Here is a 15,560-nt window from a genome sequence, read left to right as displayed (position 1 = left end):
AGAGGTTTATGCTCTGCCACATCATTATCATATCAAAAGTTAAAACCTTATTTTTTTAAGAATCACTCTCTATTATCATAAAACCTCTCTCTTTTAAAAACTCAACTTTTTTTTAAACTCTCTCTCTACCCTTTTTCCATTATTTTTTTTATAAACCTGGTCCTAAGATTTTGATACAGATTTATAAAAAAAAATTATAAATCTCACCTATATAGTAAATGAGAGATTTATATTGAAAAATTTATAACATAAATTATATGCTATAAATCTTCCACTGACTGATCTTTATCTGCAAAAGACTATCAATAGAAAAATGTTGAATTAATAATAACAATATATTCTTTTTCCATTACTCCATGGCGCAACGGCTTTGGTGCTTTTGAAAAAAAAATACGAAAACATATATAATGTATTTTTTAGTAACAAATTAAGAGTGCAGATTTAGCTATTTTAATTCATTAATATTCTTAGATTTAAAATATAAATTGTGATAAATGTTTCTGTCATTAAACTGATATTTTATTTTTTTAAAAAAAAATTTAATTTTCTGATTTGATATATAAATTTTGGTAGAATATTAAGCCGCGCCATTGCGCGGATATTTATTTATGCAATAATATATTGTCATAGAATTTTAGGAGCACTCTCTGGGCAGAGGACTCAAAAATGGCGACGTCGAGGACGAGCTCCGGCCTTCCGTATCCCGAGAGGTTCTATGTGGCTGCCGCCTATGCCGGTTTCGGCGGATCGCCTGGGGACTCCACCGCCGTCTCGAGATTTCAGAACGACGTTGCCCTCTTGCTCTACGGCCTCTACCAGCAGGTCAGATCCGCGATTTTACCCTCTACAGCTATGGTTGATTTCTGTGGTTATCGGCGATCCGCATTTGTTTTTTTTTGTCTAGTGTCTTCTTGGTCTTCATTCTATAGGATCTGATGGATCTGCAGGTGGGAGTTGAATTTTGGTAGAACTGTAGCTCTAGTTGATCTGATATAGATCTTCGTTTGGTGTTATCGCGAATGCTAGATCTACCCCTAATGTGATGCGATCTTGGTGTGAATACGCAAGTTGCGGGGGTTTTTTTTTGTGGTTTTATCTGATCTAATTTGTGGATTTAGGCTACCGTTGGTCCGTGCACTGCTCCCAAACCTAGAGCATGGAATCCCGTTGAGCAAAGCAAATGGACGAGGTTTCTGTTACGCTGCTATTTCCTATTTTTATTTTTATTTTAAAGTTGTCATATATGCAGTGCTCTATGTTATGGTTTTTACTTATTGAATTAGATGTTTTAGAAACTTGTTATAGATGCACCCGAAATTCATTTCCTATGTTTAGCACTTAACTAGTTTTTAGTAGATATTAAAATTTTGACATTTGCAACTAAAGATTTAAATAAAAATAAGTGAGAGGCTATGTTTTTTTATTCAATTCTAGGATTACTTTCTCTATCCTTAAGTTCTGTAAGAAATTTCTTTTAATTTTTCATGTTTCCTGGTATTTACTTTTCTGTAGATGGTTTAAGTTATTTCAAGCTGAATATGCCAAAGTAATCATTATGAACTAAAGAAACTAGTGGGAGGGGGATCAAGTGTTGATGTATGCCAATGATTGTATGTTGGTCTTTAGACAATGTACTTGTTGCTGAATATGAGTTGATTAGAAAGATGCATTAATATTCTTTGTTCATGAAGAATAAAATCTGGAACAGTGCATTGGTAGAATTCTTTTTTTAAGAAAGATCAATTTTGTATGTTTGTGTGGTTAGAATTATGACAAAAAATTGTGAGTTATAAATGAAGCTTGAGACAATTTGTAAACATGGAGAAACTTGGAAACGGAATCTCTTAGCATTCGTCTAAGTATGACATAGTATTTGATCTTAACAGTCAACTGATGTTTACCATATACAAGGTGAAACAAATCTTTTCTTCCCTTTTTTGTTTCAGTAACAGTTATTGTGGACTTAGATTTATCAAACATTTATTTATTATCTTCCGTATGGTTGTTGTTGTGATGCGTTGATTTACAATGTTTAAAGTTCTCCATTAATTCAACTCATTCAAACAGCTTGTCTCCAATGTTTTTTTTTTTTAAAAATAATATTTGGTATTTTAAAGGTATCAGATGCATCTTTCCTACAAGAGAAAAGGACTATTTGGCTGTTCTTATGCGTTAAGCATGTTTTTTATTAATTTTTTCTTTGTTCTTTCCCACAAATTTGTTAAGAATTCCTCAAGCATCTTCTTCTTACCTAAAAGGTCTTGTTTGTCGATTGTCTACGAGAATGTGCATGTAGTTATTTTCTTTCACTACGTTAGTATCATAGTCCTATCTAAATAATTGCATGATTCAGTATTTAGTGTTCTTTCTGAATGTATAGTACTAAAAAGTTGTTTTCCTTACAGTTGGCATGGACTTGGAAATATGGCTTCAACTGAAGCAATGCGTCTGTTTGTTAAAATTCTGGAAGTATGTTCATACCTTACTGTTGCGTATGTTGTAAATGTACAAGGATATTCATTATTTTTGCCTTCTTCCAGGAGGAAGAACCTGCTTGGTATTCTCGTGTTCCTCAAGTAGCAGAAGAGCCTAGTGTAGATGTAGAAATGTTTGTAAGTACACTAATGAAGTATTTTTTAATTTTATTCATCAATATTCATTTTAGAAAAGAAAACTGATTTTTAACAAATTGAGACCTATTATAATATTGTGTTGCATGGAATATTCATTTCATGGCAATTTAATAGTTGTTACTCAATATATTGGATGGACATAAAATATGAAATGTAAGCTTCATGAGTAGATTGACAAGAAATAATGTCTGTAAAAGTATTAAAAAAATATTTATAATAGTGAAGCTTAGAAAATGAATGTTGCAATTCAAAAACCTGATGGCCAAACTATTACTTCTAAATGAAACTGTATTTTGTGTTTTGGTGTAGTGTGATTGTGTAGTGTTTGCATTTTTTGATTCACTATTTGCTAAAATTCGCTTTGACTATATGATATTCTTCTTCCTAACTTGATTGCTGTATGTATCTATGATTATCCTTTTTTACCCTTGCTTGATGGGCTATGATTGCGCATGTTTCTAATCTATTTATTAATTGTCTTAGAAGCCAAAATTAGAGTCAGCTTCTCAATCAACTTCAGAAATTGGAGATTCCCTTCCTGAAATAAAAACTATTTCTTCTGAAAATGGGCTTCCATTGGATATGGAAGATAAAGATGTGATAAAGGAGGGACTTGACTCAGTTGGTATTTATGATCAATGGGTTGCACCACCAGTATCCGGACAACGCCCTAAGCCTCGTTATGCGGTGTTCTCTCTTTTCTGTTGTGTTTTCAAATTATAGCTCCGAGCATTATTCCTCTATAGCTGAAAACTAATTTGTGTGCAGCATGGAGCAGCTGTCTTACATGATAAAATGTACATTTTTGGTGGAAATCACAATGGGCGCTACCTTAATGATCTCCAGGTAAGCACAACATTTGGAGTATTTTAACATAATGAAACTATTTTGTGGTTGCCATTGAAATGTACAACTTGGTTAATAAAACTGTAACCAAATAATTGTTTTTTTAGCTGGAATTGTTGTGCTCTTGAGAAACATGTTTAATAAAATTTAATGGGAACTTATTGATCCAATGGTTCATAGTTCCTCCAATTTTATTTCTTTTCTTTTTTCTGTAATATACTGATGAAATCTAAATTCAATGACTTTAGTTATATCTAATTATTGCAGGTTTTAGATTTGAAAACTTTGTCATGGTCAAGGATTGAAGCCAAAGAATTAGCAGGTTCCTTGGATTCTTCAAACCCTGCTTCTGTTGCCCCCTCTGCCGGCCATTCATTGGTACTGCATGAAGATTTATTTTCTATTTTTAGCAACATTAGAGTTGCTAAGAGTGGCTATAATTCAAGAGTATATAATGGAAATTTTCCTGTTATTATCCTACATTCAGATTCCTTGGGGAGGCAAGATTTTATCAATTGCTGGCCATACAAAAGATCCATCCGAGGCCATAATAGGTTAAATCATTTTGTTTTGTAAATATTGTGCCTTGCTTTTTTCCCTCCACCTGAAGCAGTGTTATTCTAATTATTCTAGTGAAAGAATTTGATCCAGCAACTTGTTTATGGTCAAATTTAAAGACATATGGGAAACCACCAGTAAGTTTTCTTTGATCTAGTATTCAAGTGCATAATCTTGACCATTGAATCAAGTCAGGAAACCTTAAATGCCACCAGAATTTATAGATTTAAATTTTATTTTTTTTAGTAATTCAAACCAAAAACTTAGGATAAACACCCAAAGTTAAAATGATAAGTTCAGGAAATTTATTCCAATGTTTTTTACCTACCCACTCAGAATCGTTTCAGTTAATATGGCCAAAATCTAATTGACTATTTGCTTTAATTGAAGATTTCCCGTGGAGGCCAATCAGTTACACTTGTTGGAAACACTTTAGTCATATTTGGTGGTGAAGATGCGAAGAGATCTCTTCTCAATGATTTGAACATACTTGACTTGGAAACCATGACCTGGGATGACATTGATGCTATGTAAGAATTTATTTTTTTATCTTCTTGAACTTCTTTGACCTTAGCTTTTTGGGTTTGCATATTGAGTTAGCAAATATTTTCAATACACAAACTACTTGTGTCATAATTGTAGTTAGCAACTTAGTACTAAGGAAAACGAATTTGGATTTTGAGACTGCATTTGTGACATGTTCTATGCAAATAGAGAACTTTAATGGGCATAATTACATGCATAATTCAGGTAGTCTTACTGGCATTGCAGGCTTGTCAATGGTCTGTGCCTGGGTCAGGCATGATTGGATTCAGTTAGGATGAATCCAATCATGTTGGAGTTGTGTTGGGCAAAGCATGGCCCAAGTTTGTGTAGACTTGACTCAAGACAGATTTGGGTCCATGATGCAGCCATAAATGTTGAGCCACCATATAATCATTCCTCTCGTTCACATTGTAGACCCATGCCCTTGCTGATGAGTGATGACATTGATTTTGCTCAAATTGAATTGTGGAATATTATAATAGGCATTTAAGAATTTGAGATTTAAGGTTGAGGGTTAAGAATGAGAGATGAGATTGAGTGATTAGAAATGAAAATGAGAGATGAGTACAGAGATTGGAAAATGAGTGAATAGGAGACTAAGAACTTGCTGGTTGAGAGTTGGAGGGCAGGGAGGGTAGTTATAGAATATTAAAGGATTTTTAGTTTTAAAGTTTAGAATTTTAAATTATTTTAATAGCAGGATGACTAAAATTCTTCTATTTTTATTTTTTTAATACAAAAGAATGGATATATTGGAAAATTATAAGAAAAAGGGGTAGTCTTGTGCTTGAGTGGTGCCTAATATGTGGGTCAACCCGAGTAAGGGATCGTGCCCAGCCTGGTCTGGGTTTTTTCCAAGCCCAAAATATGGCCTGTGCTTGTCACAGGCACGAGCCATGTTTAGCACAACCTTGTTATGGGTTGTGCCAAGTTTGGCACATGAGCAGGCATACTGCTGCACAACATGACTGGCTCGCACACGCTTCATGTTAGGTCCACCTCAGCTCAGCTCATGTCAGGCCTGATCTAGCCCATTTAAGATTGATATGGTCTGGGCCACAACCTCTGCTTGACACCCCTAAGCACGACAGCATATCAGAATGCCTTTGTCGACAAAGTGCCAGCTAGATTAGACTTCAAAGCCAAAGTTTCAGTGGTCTTTTTGATTAGACTATTTTTATGTAAATCTGAATTGACAGAGAATGCTACTATTCATTGACTAATTCTTCTGTCTTTTTTATGTTTTAGAGGTGCGGCTCCCTCTCCAAGATCTGAACATGCTGCTGCTTGTCATGCTGACCAGTATCTCCTAATTTTTGGTGGTGGTTCTCATGCCACATGTTTTAATGATCTGCATATGCTTGACCTGCAAACTGTAAGGATCTCTCTTTTCTGATGATGGTATGATGATGATAGATTATGTTCTTTTCTAATATTCATTCTTTATCTAGATGGAATGGTCAGAACCAGAGCAGCAGGGTGTGGTTCCTGGGCCACGAGCTGGCCATGCAGGTATAACTATTCGGGAGAACTGGTTCATTGCTGGAGGTGGTAATAATAAGAATGGTATGTTTTTGAAGAGTTTCTTTTTCTAGACGTATTCTTGCCATTTTCCTCTTTGAACGGAGACTAATAAATCCTCAGCTACTCGCATCATGGTCTTTATGCTGTTTTGTTCACCTATTTGTTGCCTTTCTGAAGTTTTAATGTACAGTCCAATAAGATGGCTAGCTACATTGTTAATTATTAAAAACAATATGGTCAATGAGAATGAAGGTACAATTACCAAGGTAAAGTAGTAAAAGGGCATTTAAGGACACAGAGCTGCAAACCTGGATAAATATTCGAAGTATTAAAAAAAATATATTAAAGTTGAAACCTTTTAAACATATAAGGATTCTGGAGACAGCAGTAGCCCCAAGGAAAATGGGTTCACTTTGTTTTACATTCGATAAGCATTATGAAACTAAACTGCAACTTTAATGTTCACTTTGTATTTTGTAGTAGTATTCAATGTCTGCTATCCTTAAGGTATATATATATATATATATATATATATATATATATATAGCATGTGCGACATGCATGCACGACGCATGTGGGCGCCTCCATCTCCCATGCACTGAGGCACCCATGCGTGTCGCCCAGGCTATCAAAACCGTATATATATTGCATTTTCATTCTGGCAAGAGTATAAATTAGCTGTGACATTTTTGTTTTTGTGAGGTTGAATTAGGCTTTTATGAATAGTCGTTTATGTTAATTGCCCGTTTTTCAACTTAGAGTCAATTATTGTTGATTTCTTGTTTCTAATTCTTTCTGCACTTCTAAGCTTGTTTTCAGGGGTCTCTGAGACTCTTGTTTTGAACATGGCCACACTAGTATGGTCTGTTGTTACCACTGTTGAAGGACGCGTGCCCCTTGCTAGTGAGGTATGCATAAGGTTTTTTACTGTCTAGTTTATCTTTGCTACTGTTGGCTATTATGTTCATGAAAGTTATTTCTTATTTCAAATGTATTGTGAGTTCAAGACTACTATTATTGCAATTATATTTTAGGGCTTAAGCTTGCTCACAAACACACACAAGGGGGAAGATTTCCTTCTTTCCTTTGGAGGTTATAATGGGCGTTATAACAATGAAGTAAATACTTAATCATCCATTTAAGATTTTTTTTTCTCATGCTTGTGTTAATGCAAAATTTCTGTTTGGTTAGGTCTATGTACTCAAACCCAGCCACGTATCACATTCACAGTCAAGGATGATAGATGGGCCAGAATCGGACACTATTGCTGTAGATGCTAGCAGAGATATGGAACCAGAGTTCGAAGTAACTCAGAATAAAAAGATCAAGGAAATTGTGGTGGACAATGGTGACTCAGAGCAAATGGTAATGTAACATCTTGTTAAGATGTCAGCATAACCAACTGTTTGTATTGAATTGTGCCGAGTGACAGAAAAACATAAGTGGTTTACAATTCTGCATCGATGTTTTCTTTTAATTTAATAGGATCATGTGGAAATCATAGTAGCTATTTCAATTTTTGTTGACTTAAATTTCAGAGTGTCAGCAATAAAGAAACCATAGGGCACATTGTGGAAACCCTGGACGCAGAGAAACGAGAATTAGAAGCAACACTTGACAAAGAACAAATGCATACTGTACAGCTCAAGCAAGAGTCAGCTGTAGCTGAGATGAAGAATTCTGAACTTACTAAGGCAAGCTTCATCTTGATGTTTCTTCTTAATCATAATAAGGTGTTGTTTGTATTCAAAATTTTAACCCATCCATTTTAATTATGAACTATAGGAACTTCAGTCAGTTCGAGGTCAGCTTGCTGCTGAACAGTCAAGATGCTTTAAACTTGAGGTACACATTTATCATCATTGGATTTGGTCGTGTTACCTCTAACTTCCAACTGTTTAGGGCCTTTAGGCTACATTGAGTTTATCCCTCTATCAGACACTATTGAATGCTATATCACCAGTAATATCGAAAGGTATTTACACATTTTTATTGTGAAATCTAATGATTGTTGGTCTCTCTCTACCATTCACATCTTCGACTCATTAATTCAATCTGTGTACATCTCTTGGTTATCTTTGAACATGACATACCTTTTAACCTTTTTTTCCTCCTTTTATCATGTATGGAGCTACACCTAATTGCTTTGGGATTATATTTATGTTATTTATTTTTCTAGTAATCATCTATCTTTGCATTATCTTTTCTTCTACTGCATTTGTATGTCGTCTTATAATTGCCCAACTAGTTTGATTGACAAAGAATGACAATTATACTTACGACACTTTCCTTTCAGCATAATGAACACACGACGATCACACAAGAGACTAGAAGTTTATTCAACCATTCCCTGCTATTCATATTAAGATTTAATTGTTATTATATTAATTGTGTTATGGTTTAGTCCTGCATCATGTGTTTAGTTATTACCTATAATATTGAAACTCTATATGGTGAAATAGTTCCCTTCTATGAATAACAACAATACAATAAATTCCCTCTCAACTTAGTAATGCTTGACTAGTCAGTTCCTGGTTGAATTGGTCAGTCTGGTATGATTTATAAAACATTGCTTAAGAGTAGTCACAAGTGACATTAAGAACCATGTAAAGGGGCCAACAAGAGAAAACATCAAGATTAGTGAAAGATGGATTTTGTTTTGTGATGGAAAGCTAAACATTAAAAGGAGTAGAAGACTAACTTTCATATTGACTTCCAACTCCCTAATATGATTGAAAAGGAAAATCCTAGCCCTAGAAGACATTCCACTCAAATAGGGCTGGTTTGGTACGATATACCGAATTTTGCCTATTATATGTATACCGTACCGAAAATTTCAGTATATTGAAACTTTGGTATATTGGATTTTCAATATGGTATGAATTTCATATTTGTTCATATCGAAAATTTCAGTATATCAAAATTTCGGTATATCAAAATTTCGGTATAGTATCGTTTTACAATACCATCTATATTGAAAATCACTTTGACGCAAAGAATCAGATACAATCAATTCAGAAGCCACATGTAATACCTCCTGTTCATAATAACAAGGCATTACTAGACAGCAAACAAACAATAAGATTTAAAAAACACACAACCCATCACTAACAACAACTAAAGTATTGATCACAACAGGAAGAACTAAAGTATTGATTACAAAATGAAGTATTTTTTCTTATCAAAAAACAAAAGCAAGTGCTTTGTAATTTGCGTTAGGTCAGATCAAGCCCCATAATGGGAAGTAACATCTGCTGCACCTCCACTGCCAAGGATAATGTGACTATTAATAACTTTAAGATAAGATACTTTAAAGTCAACAATTATGAATATGCGTATCATTGTCCTACCAAAATTATAGCAGGATCATTGTTTATGGTAGTTGACTGAGCGGGTGGTGGAGGGACTTAATTTGCAAGTCCTGTAACAGCAAAAATTTTAAATGAGCGTCAAGCATTTGACCAATAAGAATACATGAGGTAGAGCATGCATAAGATGTTAATATTGAAATGTTAAAAGTCAAAACCATTTTACATAAATGCATTAGTGAACAAAACAAACAGCGGCTTGAAATCAATATGGTGAGATCATCCGATTAGATATCATTTCATAAGGATTTCAATTTTCTAATAACTCTTGCTGTTGTAAGGTCTCAAAAAAAAACTTACTGCACACAAACTTCATATCATCAAAAGAGTTCACCAAATACTTCAACATTGATTAGTAAGATGGAAGATATGAGAGAAAGGAGGGGAATTGATTTTGTGAGAGTTTCCCTCCTTTTCCACACATCTTCTATCTAGCGCGATTCTAGTAATTTGATAATTGACAGCAACAAATAATAAGCAAAGCATTATGTCAAAAAACGAAGTTAAAAAATGTTCTTGCAGAAATATATTTTCATGAATACATATAATAGCTGAAGAAAACACTAGCCAATAAAAAATGTCTTGTTAAAAACAATTTAAGAATCCAAAGTTAGCCAAAATTAAGCACTAAGAAGAAAAACAAAAGTATAGCAACAAAGAAAACATATTGTGCCAAAATAAGCACAATCCTATAGAAAGGCATTGTGTGTAAAAACTTGATGTCAAGATATTGATAGTGGCTCCATTTCAAAAAATAATATATGGATAGAAAGAGAGAGTTATTATGCATAATCTAACATTTTATATGCAATCTTGCCATGTAAGCGGAGTGACTCTTTTTATGAAAATATAGTGGTTCCATTTAAGGACGGAGTGACCCTTTCACTATTTTTATAATTCTTTTTTGTATAAATAGACATATTGTTTTATATGGGACTATCTTGGAAACCATGAATAAGCAATTCTAACAAACTAAGGGCAATTGAGCTTCATTACATGATTATATCTTTAAAGGTGGGCATATGGGTTTTATTGCACCACTTAGTCATTGATTGCCACTTAAGACACCATTAATAATGCCTAAGTAATTTAGATCTCTTTTGGTTAATAATAGTTTATATGTTTTCTTTGCATCTCTTTAACTGTGATTTATTTTTCAACTTTGAATAGTACTAGACTTTTTGAAGAGAGTTTCTCTCATCTTAGTCTGTCTACCTCTCTTAGTGACCCTGCACTTTGATCTCAATAGACATCCAACCAGTGATGTAAATATAATCGTACTCTTCAAGTTAGACCAAAGTGGAGGTGGATGTAGAACAAGTAGCTCTAGCATAGTCTTGAGTGGCATTTGCAGTTGTAAAAAAGAAGCATTATATTTCAGGTTAGATTAACAAGCTATTATTTCAGTTTAAATTTAATTAAATAAAAAACTTTTATTCTTTTCAATTTCTTCAATTTCCTTATATAATTAAAGGTCATCATCCGTTGGATCTTTTCAAAAATTAAACTTCGCTCCAATCACTGGTGGACACCAATGCCTGTACCATTTTAGTACTCAAACTGCTTCTAAAAGGATCCACAACCCTTTTGCCCAAGCTAAAAGCGGACTCATTAGCAACAGTTGAGCATGGAATTGCAAAAATATTCTTGGCAATAATTGAAAGGATCGGGTATCTAGTTTCACTTCCTCTCCACCATTCCAAAAGATTGAAAGATTGTTTAGATTGTTTTTCAATGTCATTGACTAGGTACTTATCCACTTCATTGGATATCTCTTGAAGTTTTTTTTTTTTTTCTCGTTTTGTGCTTCCACATCATCAAACAATTCATCACAAAGACCACCACTAGTACCACCATCTCCACTATCACACTCTATTTACATACTTTAATTCTCAACATTCAATATATCATTTATTCCCTTGTACTCCGTTCACAAAGTTATCAAGTTTTGTTTGACCTTATCAACAAACTCTTGGATCCTTGTAGGAGTACCTCCAAATTTTGACACCGATTTTGATCATTTGAAACTTGTTCCTCGGGTCCAAAATATTCTCAATAAATATCAAAGGGTTCATATTATATCAATTCCCCCAATACTTGTCAAACTTTAACTTTATTGCACATGCTATCTTTTAAAGAGTTGGATCCAAATCATCAATTCTCTTTCTCTCAATCTCAATTTGTAATGCAATAATTGATAAGTGATTGCACCACTTAGCTCCAAAGTGACATCATAAAATTTTTTAGACAGTGTACAAAAGTCTTGCATTCTCCCAATCATCAGCAATTGGAGGCCCCATCCTTTCTTTACCCTTTTCATCTTTTTCGTACAAGTAATTCATAAAAGGCAATCATTCTTCGGCCATCCTTTCGAACACCCTTCTATACTGTAATGCAACTTTGAGCATTTTATAAGTTGCATTCCACCTTATTTTGACATCCATAAGTACTGTTGATGTACTAGAAAACTTGGATAGTATGGCAAACTCCCTAAATTTATTCAACCTTGATGAGGAAGAATGAATAAAAACAACTGCATTCCTTATAGCTTTAATTGAAACATTAAGCTTCTTCAAGCCATCCTTAACAATTAAGTTAAGTATATGACCCACGCACCTCAAGTGCAAGTATTTCCCTTCAAATAACAATGAATTTTCACTTTTATTCTTCTTTTCAAGTAATCAATTGCAGTGCCATTAGAGGAAGCATTGTCGACTACAATTGAAAAGACTTTTTCTATCCCCCATTGTGACATACCTCAACCATCTTGCCAATTTATTTTGCTATATAACTAGTGATATTTGTGAAGTTAATTATTCTTTTATGTAACTTCCAATCACTATCCAAAAAGTGAGTTGTCACTACTACATTATTTATGTTTTGAATGGATGTCCAAGTATCAGTTGTGATACTTACCCTTTGGTCGCCAATCACACTTTGTATTTTAGCTTTCTCAACTAAGAATAGATCATAAACCATACTTGCAACTTTCTTTTATCAGGAATTCTGAATCTCGGTTGTAATTCATATAATAACTCTACAAACCCCTTCCTTTCGACAGTCCTAAAAGATACTTCATCGACAATCACATACCTTGACAATTTCAATTCACATCTTTTTTGATTATAAGTATGAGGAACTAGGGCACTTGTCCTATAGTCTCATTCATCAATGTAGGTTGACTTTTAACATTCTCACTTGCTTCATAGAGTGGACTTGACTTGCACCTCTTTACGAAGTGGTTTTTTAACCCACTAGTACTTCCGTAAGCTGCTGGGATCTCAACTTCGCACTATTTGCATATCTCTATTCCTTGTTCTTTTTTCCCTTTTCACAATGCTCCCAAGATATATGCCTTAATTGTTTAAGAGCTATATGAGGCTTTGATTTGGAAGATTTTCTTAATCTTTTTTGACCCATAGACTTTGTATTTTAGATTATGTTGCGTTTGATGTTTGGGATGAACTTGGCTATTAGACTCCATCTTGGAAAAGGTAATAATTCATATGATTCACTACACATGTAAACAAAGAATTTGTGATTCGAAACATAACCATTAAATACAATGCTAAATCCAAAAAAGAGAGGAAAAAGTTGGATAAGAGAAATCAAACCTTTCGCTTTCTTGCCAAAATTTGAAAATAGACTTGGTGGAGACGATGAATGCTTCATCAAATACTTCAAGTAAATCGAGGAGTGCATATGGGTTAGGGCAAAGACTTCGTGAAGAGAAATAGGAATGAAGAGCGATGAGAAGATAGTCTTGGGTTAGGGTTTAAAGAGGACTAGGTCCTGTTTAGAGTTTTCGGGAAGAGGAAAGGGGAAAGAGATCAAGGAGTGGAATCGACCTTGGAGGGGATGCTAACGAGCTCGAATTGGAGGAGGGGCAATGGCTTGGTTTACTGATCAGAGTGGGCGACGATGGAGAACATAGTTTGAAAGGAGGTACTTTTAAGCCTAAGTAGAATAATAAATAATTTTTATCATATATCAATTCCTCAAGGGGAGAACGGAGTTGACTTGGACTGCCAATAAAACTTTTAGATCTAATTAGAATAGTAAATAATTTATAAGAGAATATATTAGGTATTTCAGTATATACCGAAATATCGAAAAATAATAATTTCATACTGATGCGGATATCGAAATTTTAGGTACGGTATAATATTGTATCAAAATTTTTAGTATACCATAATCTTCGGTATGAACGGTAAATATTGGTATGGTATGTGCGGTATATTAAAATTTTCTGTATTTTTTTCACCCCTAGTTAAGCAATTCGATTCTAGCCAAAAATTGTTTTTCTCAAAATTCCCATTAAGCCAGATAAATCAGTATCTCTCCGTACCCTGCACACAGCAAGCAACAATATTTTAGGCCATTCTATTTTCCAGTGTCTCCCCCCAAAATAATTTCTGCTTGGCTATTGCACTTGATAATTATATGTATTGTCCAATAAAGGCCCACTTAATTTTTGAATAAGTGTTGTTCTGCAGCTTCACCAACATCCCACAAAAAACATTGTGATTCTTGCCAAAGTAATCCTTCCTCTTCTAGTTAAACTTTGTATTATCTTCTAAGATACTATCATTACTATTTCTCTCAGCAGAATTAACTTCATGGTGTTTACAACTGAAAACTACCTTGACTGTTATTGAATTCCTTAGCACAACTACAAAGCTATAGAGAACTGATGGTTCGACCTTGCTTTTCCAAAATGATTACTGTTGTAAATAAACCTTAATTATCCTCAAACAGCATTAGTATTAATTGATAACATCCACCATCATTGGCAGCAAATCACCTATTTGCACTTCATCAATCCTAGAATGCCAAGACTTTCGCTGGGGCATTTTTTTAACCTGGTAGAATGAAAGCAAATTTCTCCATTGCAAGCTTGAAACCTTTCTCCTACTGTCATTATTACCCAAACTCACTTAATCTCCTACTCCAATTCCTTTATTCATGTGTGCTCATTTTTCAAAAAATAAATGGGAGGCTGAAAACCTGTTGTAGCTTTCTTGATGTATGTTTTATTTTTACGAATATTTTTCTCGAGTTCAATGCTGAAGATGACTTCCATTTTGTATTGTTCTGGACGTGTGCTGATTGACGTGAAACATGTATGCATTCAAGTATCTATGTTTACAATTAACAGATACCTAAGAAGTTATATTCTTGATAGGTGGACGTGGCAGAACTACGGCAAAAATTGCAGGCGATGGAGGCATTGGAGAAGGAAGTGGAGCTGCTTCGGCGGCAGAAGGCGGCCTCAGAACAGGAAGCTCTAAGCATTCAGCAACAGCAAAGCTCCGGTGGCGTGTGGAGCTGGCTTGCTGGCAGTGGAAGCCCTCCACCTCCTGCCTAATCCTCGTACAACGTGTGGAGCTGGCTTGCTGATAGTGGAAGCCCTCCACCCCCTGCCTAATGCTCGTACAAAGCATATACCCTTCTTGTAGCATTCTTCATTCTGATTGATATATTTTTTTTTAATTACAAAGTAGACGTAAAAAGTGATGAGACTTCAACCACACCAAAGTTTGTACTCTATAAAAGTACTGATTCAAGAAACAATATCCTTTTGACCTTTTTTCCCCGTCTTGCATTTGTCTTTGTTCGTCCTAGACTCGTATTGCTTGTAATTTATTTTATTTTCAATTACTACATACTTTCTTTTTGTAAGATCTTACGATATTGTTATCATATGCTTCATGAAAATTACTTTCTTTTCAATACTAGCGTTATCTCGGTAGACATTCTAGCGTTTCCACCATATCATTGAATTGCTAATAGTACTTTCAGTTTCTATCACAGTAGAAAATTATGATTAAAAGAGAATATTTTGTTAAGATAAAATAATTTCTGTTTGGAATCAAGTCATCTTTCACAGAATAAACGAATCCTAGTTATTGAAGGAAGTTGTTGGTTCGGTTCGGAACTTCGGATGACCAAACACCGAAGCTTCCGTCGCCAGCTGTTCGGGATCGAGGTCGAGTTCGATGAAACCGATGCTGCAGGCGCCTCTCCAGGCAATCGTGTTCCATGATGAGTTGTCAAAGCGTAGTCTCAAACAACCGTTGATTCG

General features: G+C 34.5%; 1 protein-coding gene across 3 annotated transcripts; it reads left to right on the top strand.

Moving 5' to 3' along the window:
• Nucleotides 1–592: 592 nt before the first annotated feature.
• Nucleotides 593–15,071, top strand: LOC122053123 (acyl-CoA-binding domain-containing protein 6-like). Of its 3 annotated transcripts, none has more exons than XM_042615011.1 (19): nt 593–822; nt 1,119–1,189; nt 2,406–2,469; nt 2,541–2,612; nt 3,120–3,320; nt 3,402–3,479; nt 3,747–3,857; nt 3,967–4,033; nt 4,113–4,174; nt 4,428–4,567; nt 5,832–5,958; nt 6,035–6,149; nt 6,927–7,015; nt 7,142–7,225; nt 7,299–7,472; nt 7,646–7,801; nt 7,893–7,952; nt 12,912–12,969; nt 14,661–15,071. In XM_042615011.1, exons 1-19 carry the CDS (start codon nt 667–669, stop codon nt 14,873–14,875), a joined length of 2,100 nt encoding a protein of 699 aa, XP_042470945.1. In that variant the 5' UTR covers nt 593–666; the 3' UTR covers nt 14,876–15,071. The 3 variants fall into 3 exon arrangements, with proteins under 3 accessions (XP_042470945.1, XP_042470944.1, XP_042470946.1); XM_042615010.1 differs by having other exon boundaries at nt 3,117–3,320; XM_042615012.1 differs by lacking the exon at nt 12,912–12,969 and having other exon boundaries at nt 3,117–3,320.
• Nucleotides 15,072–15,560: the final 489 nt, after the last annotated feature.

Source organism: Zingiber officinale, chromosome 3A (genome assembly GCF_018446385.1).
Source record: "Zingiber officinale cultivar Zhangliang chromosome 3A, Zo_v1.1, whole genome shotgun sequence".
NCBI lineage: Eukaryota > Viridiplantae > Streptophyta > Magnoliopsida > Zingiberales > Zingiberaceae > Zingiber > Zingiber officinale.
This window is presented reverse-complemented; position numbering and strand designations above follow the sequence as displayed.